The following is a 21,557-nucleotide window of genomic DNA, read 5'->3' on the forward strand; positions in this document are numbered from 1 at the left end:
AAGAGATTTTTCACTGTTTTGTTCCAGAACATTTTACATCATGTGTAAAAATATCAAAATATTGAGACATTATTCAAAATAGGCAATTGTCAAGAGCAGCTGCAACTTGCAGTTTGTACACAGTCAGAAATTTCAAGTTTACATATTCTGTTCAGAAGTTCTGTGGCTGATCTTGACATCATCTTGGTACAGCATCTGACTTCAGTATTAACAACATTTCACATATTTAATTTTTCTAAAATACATTTCTCAGCACTAAATCCTACTCTTCCCCTACTCTGTCCTTGGCTTTTTTGCAATGCCTGCTCTAGCTTGTGCATAGCCACCACTATGTTTACTTCTTCACTGCCTCAAAGGTTACAGCTACAAAAACACTGGGCACAGATGTTTCACTGCTGTGTTGCTCTGTGATTTTGGGTTCATGCACTTCATTGGTGGTGCAAACTGGGATACTGCTATTGTTGGTACTTCATCCATTTTTCTCCCATTTCTGTCTTCACTTTCCCCTCTCAGGCTCACCCACAGGGCGATGATGTTGGAATCAAACTTGAAAAGAAAGATAGCTTGAACCCCAGGAACAGACAAATATTTGAAACAGCAACGTGACTTTTTTAGGGCTAATTTTTACAGACCGTTCAATCTTTAAATTGAACTTTGCTTAAATGACCCCAAATTTAGACCACTGTTTTTGTTCAACGGCCCACAAGAGGGAAACAGGGATTTCATAATCACCAGAAGAGTGGCCATTATTGTTTCTCCTGAAATACAGGAGAAATGTTGGTATGTTATATTCTTCACTGAAGCCTAGTAAAAAATACTTATGAGCTAGCTCAAAGAAACTAGAAGCATACATACGAAATTATCTTTACAGCTAAAAGATTTTGATTGAAAATATTTTAAGTATGAGACTAATTATGAGATTAAATAATAAGACTAATTTCTATTTAATTTCATCTTTTTTCCTCTTGGATTAAGTATTATTAATTATAATGGTACCAACTAAATTAATTAACATCAATATGAGGCACAGGAACAGACATTAGTACATTAGGCAATCTTAGACAAATATCCATCCGTGAAAGCTCTTCTGTTATCCTCATTTATGAGTCATTTCATTTTGACTGGCATCTGCAGATGGCCCTGTGCGAGGTTCCCATCCCAGAGATGAACCTTACAGTGCAAAGAGTGATGCAAACCTTTCCTGCAAAGCCATACTTTTCTCCCCGTGCTCTGTGATAAAGAAGCCCTCAAAGCATTTCAACCTGTAAAGCAGAGTGCTGCCTCTCCAGCTGTCTGGAGGTAATGAGACCCACACCGGGATGTTCAAAGGTAGTACTTTCATCATTCATCCTCATTGAAAGCAATGATTAAAGAAGCAATAAAGGAACACCTCTTAACTGCAAAATGTAGAAACCAGCACTTTGGAAAGGAGGAGGAGGAGATGGTTTGAAACAGACTGCAAGAGGACAATAAAAGTTAAAGAGCATTAAACAGCAGCTTTGAGCCTAAAGGTAAAGCAGTTAAGTACTGCAGAAATGAACCATAAAAATAGCATCATGATATGCTACAGCGATACATTCCTGCATCCTTAGTTAAAGATATTTCAACCCTTCCATTATGGACCCTAAAAAGAAAACGGAACAATTATGTAGCCAATGCAAGGCCCTGTTGCAGCCATAAAGCAACAGCAGCAGACCAGGTAAGATACAATCCATATTTGCTTGCCTTGAACCAGACCTAAACACACCAAAATAGCACAACTAAGAACTCTGTATAAGCATTTGACAATATTTTAATTCCACCAAAAGCATCCAGCTACTGCAGGACAGCTAAGCATAATCATGTTAAAAATAGAGAGACACAAAGGGTGAATGGAGACTTTTACCTTCACCTCCACCTCGATGACCACCAAGGTCTGCAGCCATCAGCCCACCAGCTCCTGGGTATGTGCCCTCACAGCTAGTTCAGGATAATCTTCCCAAGGACCAACTGTTTGTAGATGTAGGGATAATTATGGACAGTGATAGGAACTAACAGCTGATGACATCTACCACTGGTGAAGATCAATTTTCTAACGTGGTGTTTTCAAGTTGGAAGTTGGCCTGATTTATCAGCCTTTTGGGGATGATCCTCCTCCCTGGCCCCAAACAGCCTCACTTGGGAGGTCACCCAGCTCCTCACAACCCCAGGAGCTCCTCATGGGTCCCAGCTTGGCACTGTGGGTCACCTGCCTCCTGCATGGACCCTTCGGTGCAATATTGCAGCCTCAGCTCCAGCCCTGTCTCTGGCCCCAGCTCTTTCTGCTCCTGCTTGGGCTCCCTGGGTGGATCCTGGCCCCAGGACACCTCTTGTACCTTCTCTGGACCCTTTAACCTGTCTTGGCTCTGCCTGCTCCTGGTGCAGTCTTTCAAACACTATTAGCACCATGGTTTCTAATTTCCTAATTTATTTATTTACGCATATATTTATACCCAGTCTGAGTATCATGTGCATGCTGTAGTACACAAGAATAGAGACCTGGGAGCTTCATATTTACTTCAAATTTACTTACTTTGTCATCTGAAAAGTAATTAAAAATTGAGCATTTCATGAACACATTTCATGTTTATGTTTGTATCGAATCAAGAGCCTCATTTAAAAAACAACAACAAAAAAAAAACACACCAATTTTAATTTACATCACAGAAAATAAAACAAATGTGATTAACTCCTCCAGAATCAATACTGAAACAAGAGATGGAGAAAGGATGCATTTGGAAAGTGTGCTGTCTCCAAGCAGTCTGTGTATTTAGCCCAGACTGCCTAAGATGGCAAAGGAAAGAAGGGAAAAACATTCTTAGCAGAAAAAAATAACAATATGCAGACACAAGTTGCCATGTTCGATGATTTCAGTGCTTGGCACTGTTAGATAAAGAGACGTCTGGAATCTAAATTGTGATCTGATTTTTGTAGTGCTGACATAAAGCATTCCCTTCAGACAGCTCAGGTACCACTTTCCGTTTCATAGTAATGTAACCATTCGCATATTGTTTTCAGCCGAGAGCAGAATCTGCTGAAGGTTACCAAAAGGTGAAAACAAAGTTGAGAAAGTCTGTCCTGATAAAGCAGCCGCTGTCAGCGGTGGCTTTGTCTCCAGAGCACTCTGCTGCTGAGATTAACAAACTGCCAACAGGGAAAAACATTCAAGTGCAGTGCTCTGGGAAGAGGCACTGTTAAGTGGGATCAGCGCTCACATCAAAGCAGAACCAAAAAATAAAGTCTGAACTAACAACTTAGCAAAAAGGTGTCATTGGTTTTTGTGGCTATTGGTATGAATTTAGAGTAAAGAGAAAGAGTTACGGGCTGATTTGGAAAGTCTCCAGTGATTCTGCAGGCATCAATTTCAGCAAAACACAATGCAAAACAGAAAAAAGTCATCATCTTCTGAGTTAATATTCTTGTGATGAAACTTGTCATCAAGTCCTGTCAGGTGTGCAATTTCAGAAAAGAAGAAAATCGATCCTGAAGCACCTCTGGTAGAGTCTTAGAAGGCAGCGGTCCTGTCAGGATGCTCTCTGACATCTCAATGTTTGCCTCTGACAAACGCAACCACGGAAAACTCCAATTAGCAGCCAGGTATCTTGCAGCCTCCAAAACTAACAGCATTGCTTTGGTCAGCAACATGAATACACATGTATTCTCTGAGAGTTTTTGATATAAAACAGAAAAGGAGAAGGTCCGAAGTTATTACTGGAACTGATAAGACTACACTGACAGTGAACAGGCACAAAATCAGAACATGGAAGAAAGAAACTCAGACAGCCCAGGTCTGGTTCTTGGGGATGCCAGTATTATGACAAAGAATCATCTTGCAAATAACCTGAGAAATTCCCTTCCTATAAATGAAAATTGGGACAATGTTAAGACATCAGAAATTATATTACAGCTACTGTTGTACCTGAGAATGACTTCATATGAAGCCAGAATTAAAAGCATTGTTCTAATATTGGGCAATGAACACAGCACCAACTGGCCCAGGCTGAATAGCTGCAACAACTTCATCCTGTGGTTCTTAGTGATAAATAACAAATTCAGAACACTGAACCTTTTGGCCAGAGTTAGCTCCAAAACCTTCAGTAAGAAGGAATCCCCTTCCTTTTTGTTTCTGGACATCTCATGCTTCAACTAACTTGTATTTACTTTTCACACCCACCTCTTCTTCATAGCATGTGTTTTGCTATTTTAGCAAAGTGAATAAATGTGATTGAATGATGTGAATAAAGCCTCCTGTGGGCAGCCCAGGGCTGGGTGTAGTAGCACAAACTCCCTGCATGTTTCAGCCTCGTTGTCTCCCCATGGCACTGCACCCGCTGGTGCTGTCAGCTTCAGTACAGCTGCACCAGCTTCTCCCCAGCTCCAAACCAAAAGTCAGTCAGTAATCAGACTCAAAGGACTGGGCTGAGACCGCTCAGAGAGGTAACCACACCATGCCGGGCTACTGTGTGTATAATCTGGTAGAGCAGCCTTAAATTCCCCGAAGGCTGCAGCTGAAACATAACAACCGAGAAACTGACAACAGCTACAACCATTGCAGGAGCCAGTGTTACATGCAGTCCAGCTGCTCTACCTGTGTTCCATGTTTTTATATCCATCTATCTCCCCAGGCAAGCAAGAACAGACTCCTACTGCAATCTTATTTTTCACATTCTTTTTTTTTTTTTTTTTTTTTTTTTTTTTTTTTTTTTAACTGAATTTGCTAGAATTCGGTAATTTTCTAGCATATAAGCAAGAGGGGCAGCCTCAGACATACAAATTTCAGCACTGGCATGTGTCATGTGAATGCCCTGCCTGCTCTGACAATCACAGAAGGACTCTGCTTCGTGTCTGTGAACAAGGACACAAACACATGTTCCTGCAAACAGCCCCACAATGGCTGATTTTAAATTCTGGGAGATCAGCTCTCCTATTCAAAGAGCAAGCTAAATACATTTGACATCCCCCACCCCAGATGACCACAAACAAGAATACAGAGAACCACAGCCTGCCAGGCATGCACTTATTCATTTGACTGACTGAAGTGCTGCACCTTTTAATTTATATGCAACTGTTTGCCCCATGGGCATCAAGCTGTTAACACGTACAGAAGAGATTAAAATGAGCTTGTGTCCTGGATGAAATGTAAATGAAAATTACAGTACTGTCAGCCTTGAATCTGGGATTGTTTCTCAAGTCTCCCAAAATGCATAATTGCAAATGAGACTCTGTGACCTCAGGAAGGGCAAAATGCATAATTTTCCAGCAACACAGTCAATATGACTTATAAGCAAGTTCCCCCTGAGCCTGTGTGCAAGATATACTACTCTAGCACCATTAGCTGTGGAGACAAGAACTGTCCAAATGAATAATAAATGCTTTAAAATAGGACAGAGAAATGGCAGATGTCCACCTCTCTGTCTTCCAATGCAAAGCAAATCAGAGGATGCGTATTGTACATATTCTCATGTCAGGAACATTCCCTGTTGCATCAGCCAAACACATTGCTGACCCAAGGCGGATTAAAACCCCTCTTCTCAGTAGTCAAGTGGTTTTCTCTGTGTGCTGCAGGATGTCGGCACCCCAGGGCTCCCAGCCCCGCGACCCACCTGGTCTCGAGTGGCACGTTGCTGTTGAGCACCCAGCTGTCCTGGAGCTGCACGGACTCAGGAGTGGTGGCCAGGTCGTTGGGTGCAGGAGCAGGCGCGTGGATCTGGTTGCGGCGGTTTGTGAGCGAGTTCCTGTTGAGGGAGTTGGCGGACGAGTGATGGTGGGACAGCGAGTGGTTGTGAGGAGGAGGGAGAGGTGGCCTCAGTGTTGACTGGCTGTGATGGTTTGAGGGGCCTGAAATGGAGAAAGAAAAATAAATCACAACTGTGTTGGTGGTATTATTCTCTTCAGCATTTCCAAGAGACGATTGACTAGAAAAAAAAACACCACAGAACAAGAAGAAAACACCTGCAACCAGGAAACTACGCCTGTGTGCCTTTTGGATGTGTAGCTGCTAGAACAAAGTTAAATCGGATCACAGAATATTAGCAATTAGAGATACAAACAGCATTTAGAGGCTGTATAGTTGCAGTGTTCTCAAAGACTCGTCTTTCTCTGGAAAAAGGCTTCTTGGTGGAGGAAACAGGACAGCGGTCAAGCTCAACCGTCCTGTGCATCAACCTGGAGGAGTGTTTTCCTCCCTGTTTTTATTATGAAGTTGAAGAAGGTGAATCTTAATGCATTAAAAATAGCTTTTGAGAATATGGTCTTTATGCTTCTATAAAACTTAATCAGAGATCTCAAACTGCTTTCACTCACTGTTAGTTTACCCATCAGCTTCAAAGGAACAGTATTCATGCCAGTGAAAGAAGATTAAGCTCAAAATTTGAACAGACAGCACAATACAATGATGGTATCTTTCATGTTCTTACATGTGATCAGGATTTGGCCTGTTCTTTTGTCTTTAGCAATGCCACAAACACGCTTCAAGATCTGAAAATTATGCTAGTCCTTCAACCACTTTCATTGAAAAATGACAGGAGATGTTTTGGGGAGATAAGGAAGGATATACACTTTTCTCATTCTTTGAGTTTGCATGGATAATGAAAATAAATACTGCTAATTAATAAGACAAGTGGATTAAATTGAAAAGAATGTGTAGAAAATAGAATAAGGAGGTATCTTTCTCAGCATAGTCACTTTTCTAAATAAACACAGAATGGTAAATACATTTAAATGTAATTCCTTATGTTGCAATAATTTAATTTTAATAAAAAACACAAAAGATGATTAAAAACAAATACTAAATGCATTATGAACCGCATGCTTTAGTCATTATATCAAGTTGTAGTTTTCTAGTGAACTATAATCAGAAAAAGTAATATCAGCAAAATTATAATGATGTATGTTTGTTTTTAGAAACCGAAGCACATTCTGTACATAATGAATCAAACAATAAAAGAAAGCGTCATGAGGAGAAAACACTTGCAGCTAGACTGATCTATTTTCATTTGAAACAATGAGGTATAGAAAAACTGTTAAAATGTTCAATTAACTGCACATTAATTAAAGCCAATATTTAAAAAATAAAACATGGAAAATTATTGCTCAAGAGTGGAGCTAACCCCATGCGATATGCAGGCCACACAGCCAGGAACTGAAATAGATGCCAAATTTCAGGCTCCGATTCCGGAAGTTAGGACCCAACCCAAACCCCCCCCAGGATCAGGAGAGGTGCCCAGGAGGGGAGAAGGCCCCGGCAAGGCCCCGGCCGCCTCGCTGCAGCCCAGCACAGCCATGCACCCATCGCCTGCCCCACAGCAGCGGGGGCCCCTGGCCTGTGCCTGCTGGGCTCCTCTGCACGAGGCTTTGCCAAGAGAGACCTCCCATCTTCTCAAATGTCTCTGTGGGCCTGGAAAGGCACAGGCCGGAGAAGACCCAGAAGAAGAAACAACACAGGTTTCACTGGGACTTGCCTGTGAAGTCAGCCTGTGACAAGATGCTTTAAGAAGAGAACGACAATAAATTCTGGATACTTCGGATACTGTTTTTGATCTGCATGGGAGCTTCTCTACCTTTTTTGAATGTCATTTTGCCTGAATACTTATCCTGTGGTATTCGACCTGTTTTAAACACAAAGAAGCCAGTCGTGAACACAACCTAAAGTTTTGGGCCATCACATGGCCTGGCTGTCCTTGCTTTGGCTATTTCTTCCACAAACTTGGAAGAGACAGTTTGACCCAGCAAAGTTAACATTTAAAAGCCCCGTTTGGACCTCCTAAAACATCAAATGTCTAATCTACGCTAGGTCCTGTGCCATTTCCGAACAGCATGTGGAGTAAGACACAGCAGGAAGAAAATGTGTTTGGACAATATCCACACACATAGAAGCTTAAGTGGAATTACGCTCCTAAAGTCTGTGTTCTGGCTTTAAACAAAGCATGTCGATTTGGATTTCAATAAATGGATCTTTATGAGTGATAAAATACAGACGTGTGCCCTTGTGTGAAAAACTACCTTAAAAGATGTGTGTTCCATATCTTCTCAGCTCACTTTTGATTCAGCTTTTCCTTTTGGAGGATAAATAGGGAAACATTGAACAAAAAAGTTTTGTACTGAGAGGCACGGTAACGCTAGCTATACAAAGACTCTGAATCTTACAACTACAAAATCATAGAGGCTCTTAGAAGCAAGACAACTCTGTGCACTCTATTAATGTACAATTTCTGTAAAACTAAAGAAGAAAGAATGGAATTCAAGCTACCATGAATTAATGTGCTACAGGACTCAGGTCCACACAGTATATAAAACGTACTGCACAAAATAAGCTTTCTAGAAGTAACTGAACATATACCACAGCTGCAAAACCTCAGAACATCTGGCATAAGATGAATGTAGCAACTAACAGAGAATAAGAATCAAATACCAATGTCAAAGTTATATAGCTATTACATAGCTTATATACATATTAAAACACATAAAAGCTAATATCTATATAAATACTAACAAGGAATAATGCAGACACACTCCTATGTATATACAAGAGTTAAAATCTTATTATGCTGCTTCTTTGTAAATTTGTTTAAATAAATAAAAAGCAGAAATTGAACACCACTGAACTTGCCAGGGATATAAAACTGGATTCACATCTGACTATCTGAGTGCTTCTTTGTGAACATCTTTGCCTAGAATAAAACTTCAGTAGCAGTACCTGGAAATCTGTTTAGCTCAGAAGTTCAGAGGAGTAAATCACTTGTCCTGTAATAAAAGTTCAGCAGCATGAAGGGCTGGCACAACGTATCTTGCCATATGACATGCTCTGCGGCCTCTTGCTGATTGCTTTGGTATTTGGGAGCTTAAAGACAGTAAGTGACCTGATGGAGCACATCTAGCTTTTCACTACATGGAAGAGATTTTATTTTTTAATATAGCAGCTGCCAATATTTGCTTGGGGAAAAATGCTGAGGAAATTATGCTGTTTCTGAATTATTACAGTAACTAGAGGTTTCACCAGAATACATTATCTGTTCTCCAACATTTAGGGCTTAAGAAGTCTCTTAAAAACACAATGAAAATCACAGAACTGGAAATCTGAAACAGTACCCTCCATGTTTTGGTTTCTGCTTTTTTTTTTTTTTTTTTTTTTTTTTTAACTGGGGTTTTAATCCACAAATAGACAAACATACCTAATTCTAATGAATTTTAGTACATATTAAATGATTGCTTTTGAAAAATCAGGGCCTGATGACCATACAATCAACATGATTCTTCAGAGATCTTGCTGTAGTCAAGAATACCAGCTTTTCATTTAACATGTGCAAGTTGGAAGCTAACTGAAGATAAGTTATTTTCTGATTAAGTAATCTGAGAATACAACGTCTGATTTAAATATCTTTGAAGTAAGCACAAGTTATTTGGGTTTAATCAGAACCAAAATGCTAAAAGTGTAGGAAAAAAAATGCTCTGTTCTGTTCTTTCATTCAAGAAAACAATTAAACAAATCAAGCTAGGTAGCATAGAGGCAACATTCAGCTAAGAGAGATGCAGAACAGCACTTGTATCCTTAACATAAAACAATACTGGGAAGGCAGAGGGGCCTTGAGTGCTGTGTGGGGCAGAGCCACTGCATCGCCACAACACTGGCCTGTTCTGACACAGGCTGGGGAACACCACCCAGCAGGAAAAGCCCCCAGATGTGAGCAGGAAAAGCACTTGAATGTCACAGGGTTACAGGTACAACAGCGATGGCTGTGTGCTCCTGGGTACACACCCTTAAATGTTACTTCTCGGTCTCTGTTGCAGATCGGATGTTGCCTAGCACACCAAGTGACACTTTGGGCCTGCTTCAACGTGGTCACATTAATTTCCAAGTTCTTCCAACTCTTTGGTGCACTCACTTAACACACTCACAAAATGCACACAACACAAGGAACTGAGCAGAACAAGAGAGTCTCTCAGTGCAGAGATCCAACTCCGAGCAGGATGAGCAGTGTCCCTAATCAGATATGAGCAATCTCTTTCCTGCATCCATGTTCTTTGTCAATACTACCTCAAAAAGTAATTGAGATTCTATCTTAGCTGTGCTGCATTATTTTCCGTGTGATGATTAAATGCTAAAGAGACACACAAACATACCCTCAATCCTTTCCATAAAAGAACTAAAAAAATAATAATATATATACACATTATTTTTCTGAAATGAACAATGATGCAGCTTATACCTAATAATTACAAACATTGAACATAAAAAGAGAATGAAATTGATGCACTGAAAGATAAAATGAATAAACCAAACCCACAAAAAATCCTTGTTAGCCAGCATTAGAAACCCAGTCTTTAGCATTCCTAATTCTTTATTCAAATAACTCTACCACTCTGTTTTCTCAAGGAAACCACATCATCTGCTATCACAATGAGTAACAGGTTTTTCACAGAACCACAGGGCTACCGTCCAAGCTAAATTCATCTTCAAAGGCAGATCACGTTACTCAGCCAGGGAGAAAGAGAAGCACTGAAGTGCCCAGGAGCAGAACACAGCATTGCAGGGAGCAGCCCCTCCATGGGCAGCTTGCACCCAGGCCATCAGCCTTGCAGCCTAGGACCAGGGCTCCTTACCAGCAATGTGGTCTCTGATATATGCTGTGCATGAGTCAGTTCTTCTATTTGCTTGAATTCTCTGAATTATTTCATGCAAGGCCAAAGTTTAAATAGAATCTCAATATTCTCAAAATGTTTTCAACATATGCTGGAAAGAAGCAAGCTATCTTGCTTATAACCATAGATGTCATTAACTCTCTTGCTTGCTGTAAAACCAAACCGTTTGCCAGGCGTTCCTTCTTTTGTCCACATGTTTTTACAGTGTTTGAGGCAAGAATAGCTTGAATGACTGGCTGTCATCCCAGACTGTACATTTCAAACTGAAAATTCAGTAAATGCGTGCTAGAAATTGTGAGTCACTTATCAGTGTCTGCCAGTGCACTGCAGCCATCTCCATTTTAAAAATTAAATGTTCCTGGGCAAAAAAAAGAAACAACAAAACCCCCCAAACCTCTTTGCTTACCCACGACAGCCAAATAACCACAGGAAAGGGGAGAGGTGGTTTAATGGATGAAGTATTAGTCTGAGACTTTGTCATAGTTTCTATATCTATGCTGACTGAGGCATCCCTTGAGCAATTGCAGATGAATCACTTGTTATCTATCTGCTTCTTTATCCATATCCTGCACAGGAGTGTCGAAGGTAAATTACCTTACCACTTACAAGGCGATCAGATACTACTACTGCAGCATGAGCTGGTAAAATGCTTTGTAGCTGCGGCTCCCAGCCTGCAGGGCACAAGTTCATCACACGGGAGGCAGAAGCAGCAGCAACCAAATTAACTTGGCCAGACCAGAGTCCTTGCTGTGTACACAGAGCGCGGCTGCTACTCCATCATGCTCCTGCCATCGGAGGTGCCATGAAGCTCAGAGCAGTTGTCCCAGGGCCCACAGCCACGGCCGGCCAGCAGAAGCAGGAACACCAGCTTGTGCTCAGCGCTGCGGGAGCCAAGGGGATGGCAGACTTGGCCTTTGCACCAGATGGGTGGGATGGCTGTGAAAAAGCAGCGTGCATGCTCATGTGGGAGAAGACAACGATGAGGGACCCTTCACCAGAGTCTAATCTGATGGACTAGGAATAGCCAGTTTTCTCAACCAAATGTCACCTACAGAAAGGTTTAAAAACTGTCTGATAAAGTAGTACTGTCATACGATGTACTAAGTATATTTGCTTAAATACATCACTTAGATATGCATTACCTCACCGCATGAGGTGAGCCTGCTACATAAAACAGTGGCTAGTCAATGGCGAAACACATTGCTTTAATAATAATGCCTTACGTAGATTCGGTATCCCGTGATAGCTTTACGTATTTACATATATATACATATATATACATATGTGAGTAGGCATGCCATTTCCTGCTTTATGTATCAGAAAAATGAGTCACAGAGAAGTTAGTCATCTTTCCAATAAAAAAAAATAATAAAATAAAATCCATGCATTTCCCCATCTCGTTTAATTTTCCAATAATGAAACAGATATTAAACATATTTCAGAGAGACCAAGGGTGCATTTATCTTCTTTAGCCTAGATGCCTGACTGCTGCCTGAAGAGGGCACTGATGTAAGAAGAACTACAAAGAAAAGCACACATATATATTTCTAACTGATAAAAAGTTAACCATTGCCATAGAACACGAAATCCAGAATGCTAAAGTTCGTTTTGTATGCTTGGTTCTTCAGAATGGAAGGAGTTGAACCCTATCTAGTCTTACACAAACACTCTCCAAAGCAAACTCAATTTGATATACCAAAAATCACACTGAAGAGAAACTGGAAACAGACATTTTTCTGAGCAACATACAGAAACTTCTGAGCAGAAGCTTTTGGCCAGCAGCGTAAGCTTGGTGACATCTTCCTTGACAGGAGTATAGCTTGTCAATGGCTGTTTCCCTGGATGGTCCAAGGGGGAGCCTGAACATTTTCCTAGTGACATAACAGTAATTGTGCCGTAATTACCAATTCATTGCAAATCTGGAGTCAGGTGCAATTAAGTCATCCCCAAAGCTATTACAGCAGTACTTTGGATCTTATATAACCCAGTTAGCTAGCACACAAAGCTGTTTTCCAAGGGTATAAAAGAAATCTAGTCTAGAAAGCTAGTCACAGATGTTTTAATACAATACATTATTTTGACCATTTCAGAAACTTCACAGAACATATTATGCAGTAATAATATAGTATTTCCAAAATAATCTGAAAATTATTTATTACACCTGACATAATAATAATAAAAAAGAAAGTCTCTGAAAATAAGTTACTAGAAGTAACTATGTAAGACAGAAGATCTGATATGAGAAATTTGTACAATGCTCTTGCACTGTTTTTTCTGGGTTAAAGATTTTTTTTTCAGAAATATTTACAGTATTACTTCGTCAGCCCAAAAAAAGCATCAAAATAAAAATTAAATACACTTTTTCTTTTAGACTGAACTAACTAATAATCAAATGGTGGAAGTAAACACTGATCTATGTGGATTATTAAAACATGAAGACGCATTTACACCAGTACATGCAAAGTTCCTGGGGAAGTCCCCCAGGACAGTTCAATTTCACAGCTCCAGGGAAGCCAGAGTTATGTGCTCTCTGGTCAATCTGTTTCACAAAATGCAGAGCAGGTAAGAATAAATGGTGTAAACTATATGGGAAAGTATAAGAATGGTGCATGATGCTGTAGTAAACAAAAGCAAATATAATACAATGCATATGTTGCATGGAATCAGATTTCAATAGGTTATTTCTCTTTTTAAAAGCAGGTAAAATACAAATGTGTAGAAGTAAGAAACAAGCACTTCTCTGCCTCTTGTAGGGAAGGGCAAGCTGCAAGCACTGCATGACTAGTGTGTCTTCCAGAGCCACTGGAATGGGGCTCTAACTCTTTATTAGTTGGTGTGGGACAAAAAAAGAAAGTCACAAACCATTGGTCTAAAAAGCCCTACAGAAGTTCCCTGACTTTTCAAGGTATTGGAGAGTTTAACCTTAGCTACCACAGACAACAAGTTCTGACATTCAGAAGATGAAACCATGAGTTAATGAGTACAAATGAAAGGTATCATGAGGCAGTATATGAAAGCCTTCCCACAGCTTATAACTCTAAATGAGCCAACATACTAAGCTAGAAGTTCGTATAAAAGTTTTTAATTGGAGATTTTAGTGTGTGTAGGAAAAAATCACAAAGTCAGACGTGGAAAAACAGAAATCAATACTAGAGAACCTCAGCTAGGAAAATAATCAGTCTTTGTCATTGGGTGCTGCAGCTGGGACACAACTTACCAAGATACACCCGATGTGACTGGCTTTCAGGGTGAGACCCCAGACCCCTCTTCTACAGCCCCGGGGCTGTGCGGGGCCCCACAGAACAGTCCCCGGCATGGCCGAACGGGGGGAATCAGCTTTAGGAGGCTCGGGACAAGGCTGTGGGGCTTTTAATGGGTTATAAAATACATATACCTCATCAATTACTATCAGTGAAGAAAATGAAAACACTGTCACCATCACCCCCTGGGGCCAGGATGCCCCCCCTGCCCATTTCACGCAGCCCACCTCTGATTCCCTAACTGCAGTGCAGCTATGAGCTCTGGCTGCCGCTTACGATGTGCACAGTTTTTACCTCTCCAGCATGAAAGAGGCAATTGAATTTAAAACCAGAAGAGCTCGTTTAATCATACTGGCAGGCACCTAATGCTGAAGCCTGTCCCCAGTGTCAAGGAGACAGCAAATACCGGAGTCCCTCCTATTGTCTATATGCCATATACTTTCTTGAAAAACAGTTTCACCCTGGGAACTCAAAGCAACATCTTTTACTTGTCTGTCTTTGTTTCAAGGCCACGAGTTTATTTTTCTGAGGAGACCAGAAATGCAAAGAGACTCAAGTAAAGAGACACAGAAACTGTTGTTATTAATTGAACCTTGAGGGAGGAGATTCCATTTTCTATTTAAGGTATAGTGATGATAACTGAATTATGTGGCATTTCTTCCTTCAGAGTGTCTTAGGCCACCACAATACTGAATTTGTATGGCAAAAAAGAGAGAAAAACAGCTCTTGGGTGCAGTGCTGCATTCACGGTAATGACAGCAGCAGTACTAAAAAAGAATTAAAAAGAAAAAAAAAAAAAAAAGAATGAATATAATATTTATCCAACTAAAGTCATAGGAGACACTAGATACTAGTTAGGTAACAAGACTGCAGTTTGGCCAAAACCTCTGGATAAACATCTGCCACCCTGCAAAAATTGCTAACAGCTTCACTGAAGGATGACAAGTAATCAAAATCTATGTTTGAAATCTCTGCTCACAAGCATGTGTGGATTGCTTAAATCCCTTGGACAGAAAAGGTTCATGGCAGTTAAAGCTATAATGTGAGAGACGAGTTTCAGAAAACCCACAGACCAAGGGCAAAACTTTTAGATGCTGACATTGACTTGTAAAACCATGACAGAGAAGAAAAGGAGATAAGGAGGATTCCACAGTAAGTCAAAGAAGTCTGCTGCTTTGAGACATAGGGGCAAGGCAGAAGTCAGCAGGAATGAAGGAAAAGAGACTATTTCATAAGAGCTCTTAGAAGAGCATGATAAGTCTTCTACATAAGAAAGAAGCTCCTTGATGATTACGTTTTATATGTATAGGTTGTATGTATATCAGCAGGTAATTTACCACAATATAAGCTGATCAGTAGGTCAGAATAGAAGATCCTAGAACCCCTCTTCTACACTGTGTGCTGCTTGGATGCTGTCAGGCTCTAATTCTGGACTGGATTTAGTTTGGGGTGTTTTGATCAAGAGTTCCCACTGTCCATGTGGTCTGAAGCAATCTCAAGGGACGGTCATTGTTTGCAGCTCTCATGTCCCCATTAGAAGGGGACGCACATTTGCATCAAAGCCTCTAATTGGTTTTCCCTGGAAGAAATTGTGTTTGTGCAAGCCAACATTTCCCAGTAAGCCATCTCATCACTGCCTAAGGTAGGCAGCCAAAGGGGTCACTTCAGAACTGCAGCACTGCTCCAGCACAAAGCACTGACGTGGACACCACCAAGCTCATTCAGAGTCTTGTTCAGATGTCACCGCCTTCCAGTTTGTCGCTGTATCAGTTAACCAGTCGCTGTGTCAGTTAATCTGTATTTCACATAAGGAAAATTCACAAGAAGAATAATTATTATCCACCGAGAAAGACTCTAACGTTTTGATTCATCTTTGTTTTTAAATGAATAAGAAGTTTACTGGCTGTTTCAGTCTGTAAATAGAAAACATCCTAAAAATGTTAAAAAGAATAAGCTCCAGTATTAATTTCATATGGGATCTGTCAGTTGTGCAAGACACTAAAAATTTAGAAGACATTAAGTTGCAATTCTGTATTTGAAAAACCCAATGAGATTACTTTGTTTTGATATTCAAAACTATGACACAATGACAGCACAATCTTCCTGTTGCTCAACTGACATGCAAGAAAGATGCTTGTCGTATTAGATCTTCAAATCTACCTACAGAGTTATGCTCGACACTTGGGCTCTTCTGCATGGCCATTTATCAACTAACTTTTAAAAGGAATATTCAGAAACAGAGGAGTCAAGCTTAAGAAACTACAAAATCAAGAGGATTTCTTTCCCTAAATATCTCTAGTAATTTAAGTAAAAGTTATCGTCATTATGTTATTAGCAGTAAATTGGAGTATCTATAGTTTTTGGTAGTAAGATATTTATTATGTGTCTGCACTTAACACATAAAGAAACAAACAAAAACAAATATAAAAAGTAAATCTCATCTAGCTAAAGAGTTTCCATTAGATAGCTGTTACTCTCTGTGCTGATAACAGCAGAAGATTTTTTTAAATTGTTTTAAATTAAGATATTCATTCATTTTTACTACTTTTTCTCCCATTTGCATGTGTGAAAGATTTTCATTTACACTCATTTATCAACTCAGGCAACTTCACTGACAAGGAAATTAATTCTGACAAAAAAAATCAAACTGTCTTGAGAAGGTTATCGCTGATGTTGGTGCATACATATGGCACCTAGATCAGGAATAAGTATGATCTTTTATCAAATACAACTCTCAAATATTATGTTTATCTTTGACATATTCACAAAGGCAGATGGATGTCCAGGTAGCAAAGATCTTATTTTAAAGTAGTATTTCTTTCAGAAGTACTTCCCACAAATGTAGGAAGGCAGAAGAAGTGATAAAAAGAAAAGTAAAGCATGGTATTGAAAGAGATCTTAGAAACCAATAACCCCGGTTCAGTGTTAAAAACCCAGAACATAGTTCTTATCTGTCAAAAATGCCTGTAGTGAGTGTTACATATACTTGGTTGATCACTACTTACAACCATAAAAAAAATAATAATACTTAATGTTCTTTAAGACATCTGCCCTGTGTTTTTTGTTAAGTGCTTCCTAAATGAAGCCTCATAAGGTATGGATATTAGCAAAATTCTGAGGGCATATAAAATGAAACACAGGGAATAATGAATTAATATTGAATTGTGTGTCCCAACCCCAGTATCCTGGTTCCATCTTGGTCTTATCCCCCTTGTAACAGACCCTCCTTGTCCGGTATGTTCATTTCTCTGGTCGTAACAAAGTAAAACACATGAAAACTAATTGAGTGGGTGCTAAGTGAAAGTAACTCATGCTTCAATTTAGCTGTTATTTCAAACCGTCTGTTTTTCCTCACACAGAGTATTTAACTAATATATTTCAGTAAAGAGAATTAATTCCATTTTTTACATTGGCCATATCTCTAAATGCAACATACTTCTGCAGGACCTTTTAGGCAACTGCCTCGAAAAACAAAACAAACAAAACCAACACACAAGAAAAAATGTAGTTGATCACAGGTTTTGCAAATGATCTATAACACAAATCCTACTCATCGGAGAGGATTACATTTGTAAGCTAATGTCCAATTAGAACATTTTAACAAAAACATAAGAGCAAAACTATCCTCTGCAGGGCACGAGAGTCTATCATCGTTAAAGCTTAAAGACAGTTCCATGCATATTTTCTGCATTTTCTGAAGTAGCAGCCTGGAACAAAACCCAAACTACACATCTGTGTAGGATACTGAAAGACATCTTGATGTGGTCTCACTATTTCAATTTACTTGCATGTTTTTCAATGCAAACGTAGGGAAATATGGCAAGCTGTGCAATGAAGAGAGGGGAAGTGAACTCTTTTTTGCTGTACAGTGTCTTTTTATTAACTGAGACTCCACAGAGCTCTAAATTTATGAAATACTCAAGAAAAAACATTATTAAATTATTCATCAGTGATAAGACAATTAAGAAGCAAACTAAAGGGGCGAGTGGAAGGTTGGTCCTAAGGGAGAACAGGTGGTCCTCTCATTAAAAGTATGTTTTGGCAGCAAAATATCCCCCAAACAGAGGGAACCTGCTGCTAACGCAGCCTCAGAGTCAAATTTAGGAGCAAGTGACAAAGACAGACTCATGTGAAGAGTAAGGTGGGTGTACGCTGGGTGCAACTGCGCCTGGTGCAAGCTGCACTTCCCTGGCTTCTGGCAACAAAGGTGCCGCGATTCGATGGCACTCTGGAGCCACCACATCAGACGGTGGCCTCATCAGCCACCAGGCAGCTCTGTGCTGCTGTGCGCAACTGCACTGAGGTAAGGTGGGGAGCCTCGGAAAGGTGTCACACACTGCTGACCACAGGCTCAACGCAGTGGTGAGGGTGGCAGCTGAAAGCCCTAAATCCCCCCCCCCCCCCCGCTCTGTTTCAGATCCTGTGTTTATCAACCACAACATGTGGGTTTCTAGATAAAGGAAAGATTCACAAGCTGCCTGAGATCTTCTCAGGAGAAGGCCCCCTGGAAATGCTGACCGTGAGCAGAGTCCAGCTGCACAGGGCCAACACCCTGCGGCAGGGGCCGGCATTTCACCTTGGGGCTGTGAAGGTGCAGTGCCACTGGAAAGAAAAGGGCATGGCACGGTGTGAATGGCACGGAAAGCCTTCCAGAGGTGGAAAACAGAAAAGGAACAGGTCAGAGAAGGGGAAGGGAGCAAGTTGGCACAATGACTTTCATGAAGGGAAATAGCACGCACACAGAGCAGCGTCCTGCTCTAACAGGCTGGTTACAGTGCCAGAGCCCTGGGGGTGTCTGAAAAATTCATCATTAAACGCCGTAATGTTTTGGTGACACAGAAATGCAAAACTGCATACTTCATCTTAATTTTGTACAATCTTACTTCCCAGTTAGGTAAAACACTGCTAAACCATTTCTTCCCTTAATGCCATCCCCTTTAATCCCACATTTCCCTGTGTGCACGGAGTGTCTTTACAGCTAGAAGCAGAAACATGCAATAGCTTTTTTCTCCTAAACAAATAATTCTGCTTAAAATTGTTACTTGCATTCTTGCATAAGACGAATGTTCTGTACCAGGTAGGAATTCAGACATTCTTACATAGCATTATCTGAGTCTGTTTCAGAACCTGATTTAGGTTGTAATAAAATGCAATAAATGAAATTTCTTTTAAAACTCTGATCTTTCTGTACCTGTTTGTTCAGTTTGGTCAGTTGACAAAACAAACATTTTAGCCCTTCCTGCTGCTCCAGATATGTCATACTGAAGTACATTTTGCATAAAAGGAAATGTCATGCCACTAGCTTTGTAACATTTTTAGGGTTATAGTTATAAATACTTCACATGATGCTCTAGACAGGAACTCGAGCAATGCAGATTCCTCCTCTTCAAATGAACAGCAGAGAAATTCACATATTCAGTTTGAACCTGTACCATATTAATTTACATCAGCTGATCAAAGAAAAGGGAAGCAAAGACAAGGTAGATTTCTAAAATGATGAGATATATACATACCAAGCTAAGAATTAATTACATGAGGAGAGGAGAGGAACAGTAGGCCAATAGATATAACCACGTAGTACAGTAAATTATAAAAGACATTTTCCTATACACATAATTTTTTTTTCAACACTTAAGGTTTTTCAAACCTAAATTATTTATCTTTTCGAAGAGCAGTCTTTGTTTAAAACACACACACATAGAAAAAGAAAACAATAAAGCATCTGCTAATGAAAAAAAAAAAAAGACCTATGGTCTTAAGCCATGTTTAAAAAAAGTGTTTTAATCCTGTCGCTTAAATGTCCTGTTTGAAGTGTCAGCCTCATCTGGAGCAGAGGCCGTTAAGGAATTATGTTAACCCCAACGCTTCATGATACCATCTTCAGAGTCAACCCCCTTCAAAGAAAGCAACGACAAGACAAAATTGATGCTTCCACATTTTCTATACTCCTCAAAAAAAAAAAAAAAAAAAAAAAAAAAAAAAAAAGGATTGCTATTTCCTAAGGTAACATGAAGGGATCTGTCTCTTCTTCACGCATTAACAATTAATACGGATCCTGCTTATAGACATCTGTAATGCTTTGGGCTGTATTTATGGTGTGATAACTGTGTCATTTTGAGACACTGCACACCAAGATGATAGAAAGACACAGCTGAACTGTTCACTCATGCTCCTTTCCAAGGGACAACACTGTTATCTTGTTACAAAATACTGCCCCGAGCAATAAAAAGTTTCATAAATCTTTTTCTACCAGTGTTGTCAGCTTCTATTTTTGCCTGTGGCTGAATGTGATTATCATCTGTTTTCACCCTACAAGAAAACAAAGTGATCCAGAATATAATGACTGGGGAACATTTTGGAGCCCTCCTGAGCTGCAGGATGTTTCCAGCTGTTAGCATAGCTGATAACGGACTTAATAGAGCTAATGATTTCTAATACCACTAACACAAGGCTATTTTCACAGTGGGTAAATAATGACTCTTTTGTTTTGGAAATAGTTAAGGAGTCATGTAGATGTTTGATAAGTACATGATGTGGTGTAAAGGCAGCAATATTTGGGTAACTAATGGTGGATTACACCAGAGCTAGAAGATAATATATGTTTTTGTTTCCTTTTAAAAGACTTAAAAGTTTATAACCCTGCTAACACCACTGTGACAGCAAGGAGATTTCACTGTAAACAATTACAAGTAATGTTTTAATCTAAACATAAAAATGCATCCATTTGTTTCAGTGTACAGCATCTTTGTTTTTATGTTTGTAATTAATATCACTAGTCTTCACCAGAAATAAAATAAAAACTAATTGGATAGTAAAAGAAATTTTCTTGAGGGCTGAACGCAAAAAAAAGCCTAGATGAGACAAATGATGAATACCACGTAAAACTACGGTATTTTTCTTGATCACAACTGTGTGTTTCTGATGAGGATTAACAACATTTACCTGGTTCACTACTCCCAGTGGATCATCCATGTCCCCATTGGGAGATGCCCAATCCATTTCTTTTGTTTCCAAGAAATCATAAACAAAACTTCCCTCTGGTAAAACATGCTTCTCCTTCTATCTCCCCTTCTCACCAGAAATGATATACCACTGTATGTTGCACATATTCCATTTTTCCTTCCAGAAATTTGAAAAAAGATTTCCAGCTGTGGGTGCTGCAGTGAGCGCTGGGGGCTGCGTGCCCTGGCTCACTGCGGCATCCTGTGGGACCAGCGGTCTGTGCCCCTCTCATGGACCCTGACCTCAAGCACCTCCTGCCCCATGCCTGCTTCCCTGCTGAAGCCTGCAGCTGTCCTGCAGCCCCACAGGGCAGGGAAGTGCTCGGGCTGTTGCAGGGCACTCCTGGCAGCAGGAGTGCCCAAGCAGCAAGGAAGAGCTGTGCCTCTCTTGCACTGGTTGTAAAGCCAAACTTACTGTGAATTTCAATGCTGTTGAATGTGTGGCCATTAGCAGAGAGTTTTAATGCCTTGTGAGTCTGAGCTGCGCTCACTAACAAACGAGATTTATTAAATGGGATTGTATTTCAGTGTGCTCTATGTTCCTGCATCACCCAAAATTAGCAGCACCGAGCTGCTTACAACCCAAACTTCTCAACAAGCAGGAAGATTAAATATTTTTCTGCAAAGTACAGTATAAATA

At 40.1% G+C, this 21,557-nt stretch overlaps 1 protein-coding gene across 8 annotated transcripts in view; it reads right to left on the bottom strand.

The window, feature by feature from the left end:
- The window catches only part of TENM2 (teneurin transmembrane protein 2), a 1,369,797-nt gene that overhangs the window by 166,617 nt on the left and 1,181,623 nt on the right, over positions 1–21,557 (bottom strand). For all 8 annotated transcript variants that reach the window (XM_084535365.1, XM_084535362.1, XM_084535363.1 and 5 more), the window contains one exon: positions 5,622–5,856. In XM_084535365.1, coding sequence (XP_084391491.1) covers positions 5,622–5,856 — 235 coding nt within the window. The remainder of the gene's footprint in view (positions 1–5,621; positions 5,857–21,557) is intronic.

Source organism: Aythya ferina, assembly GCF_964211825.1.
Source record: "Aythya ferina genome assembly, chromosome: 14".
In the NCBI taxonomy this organism is placed as follows: Eukaryota; Metazoa; Chordata; class Aves; order Anseriformes; family Anatidae; genus Aythya; species Aythya ferina.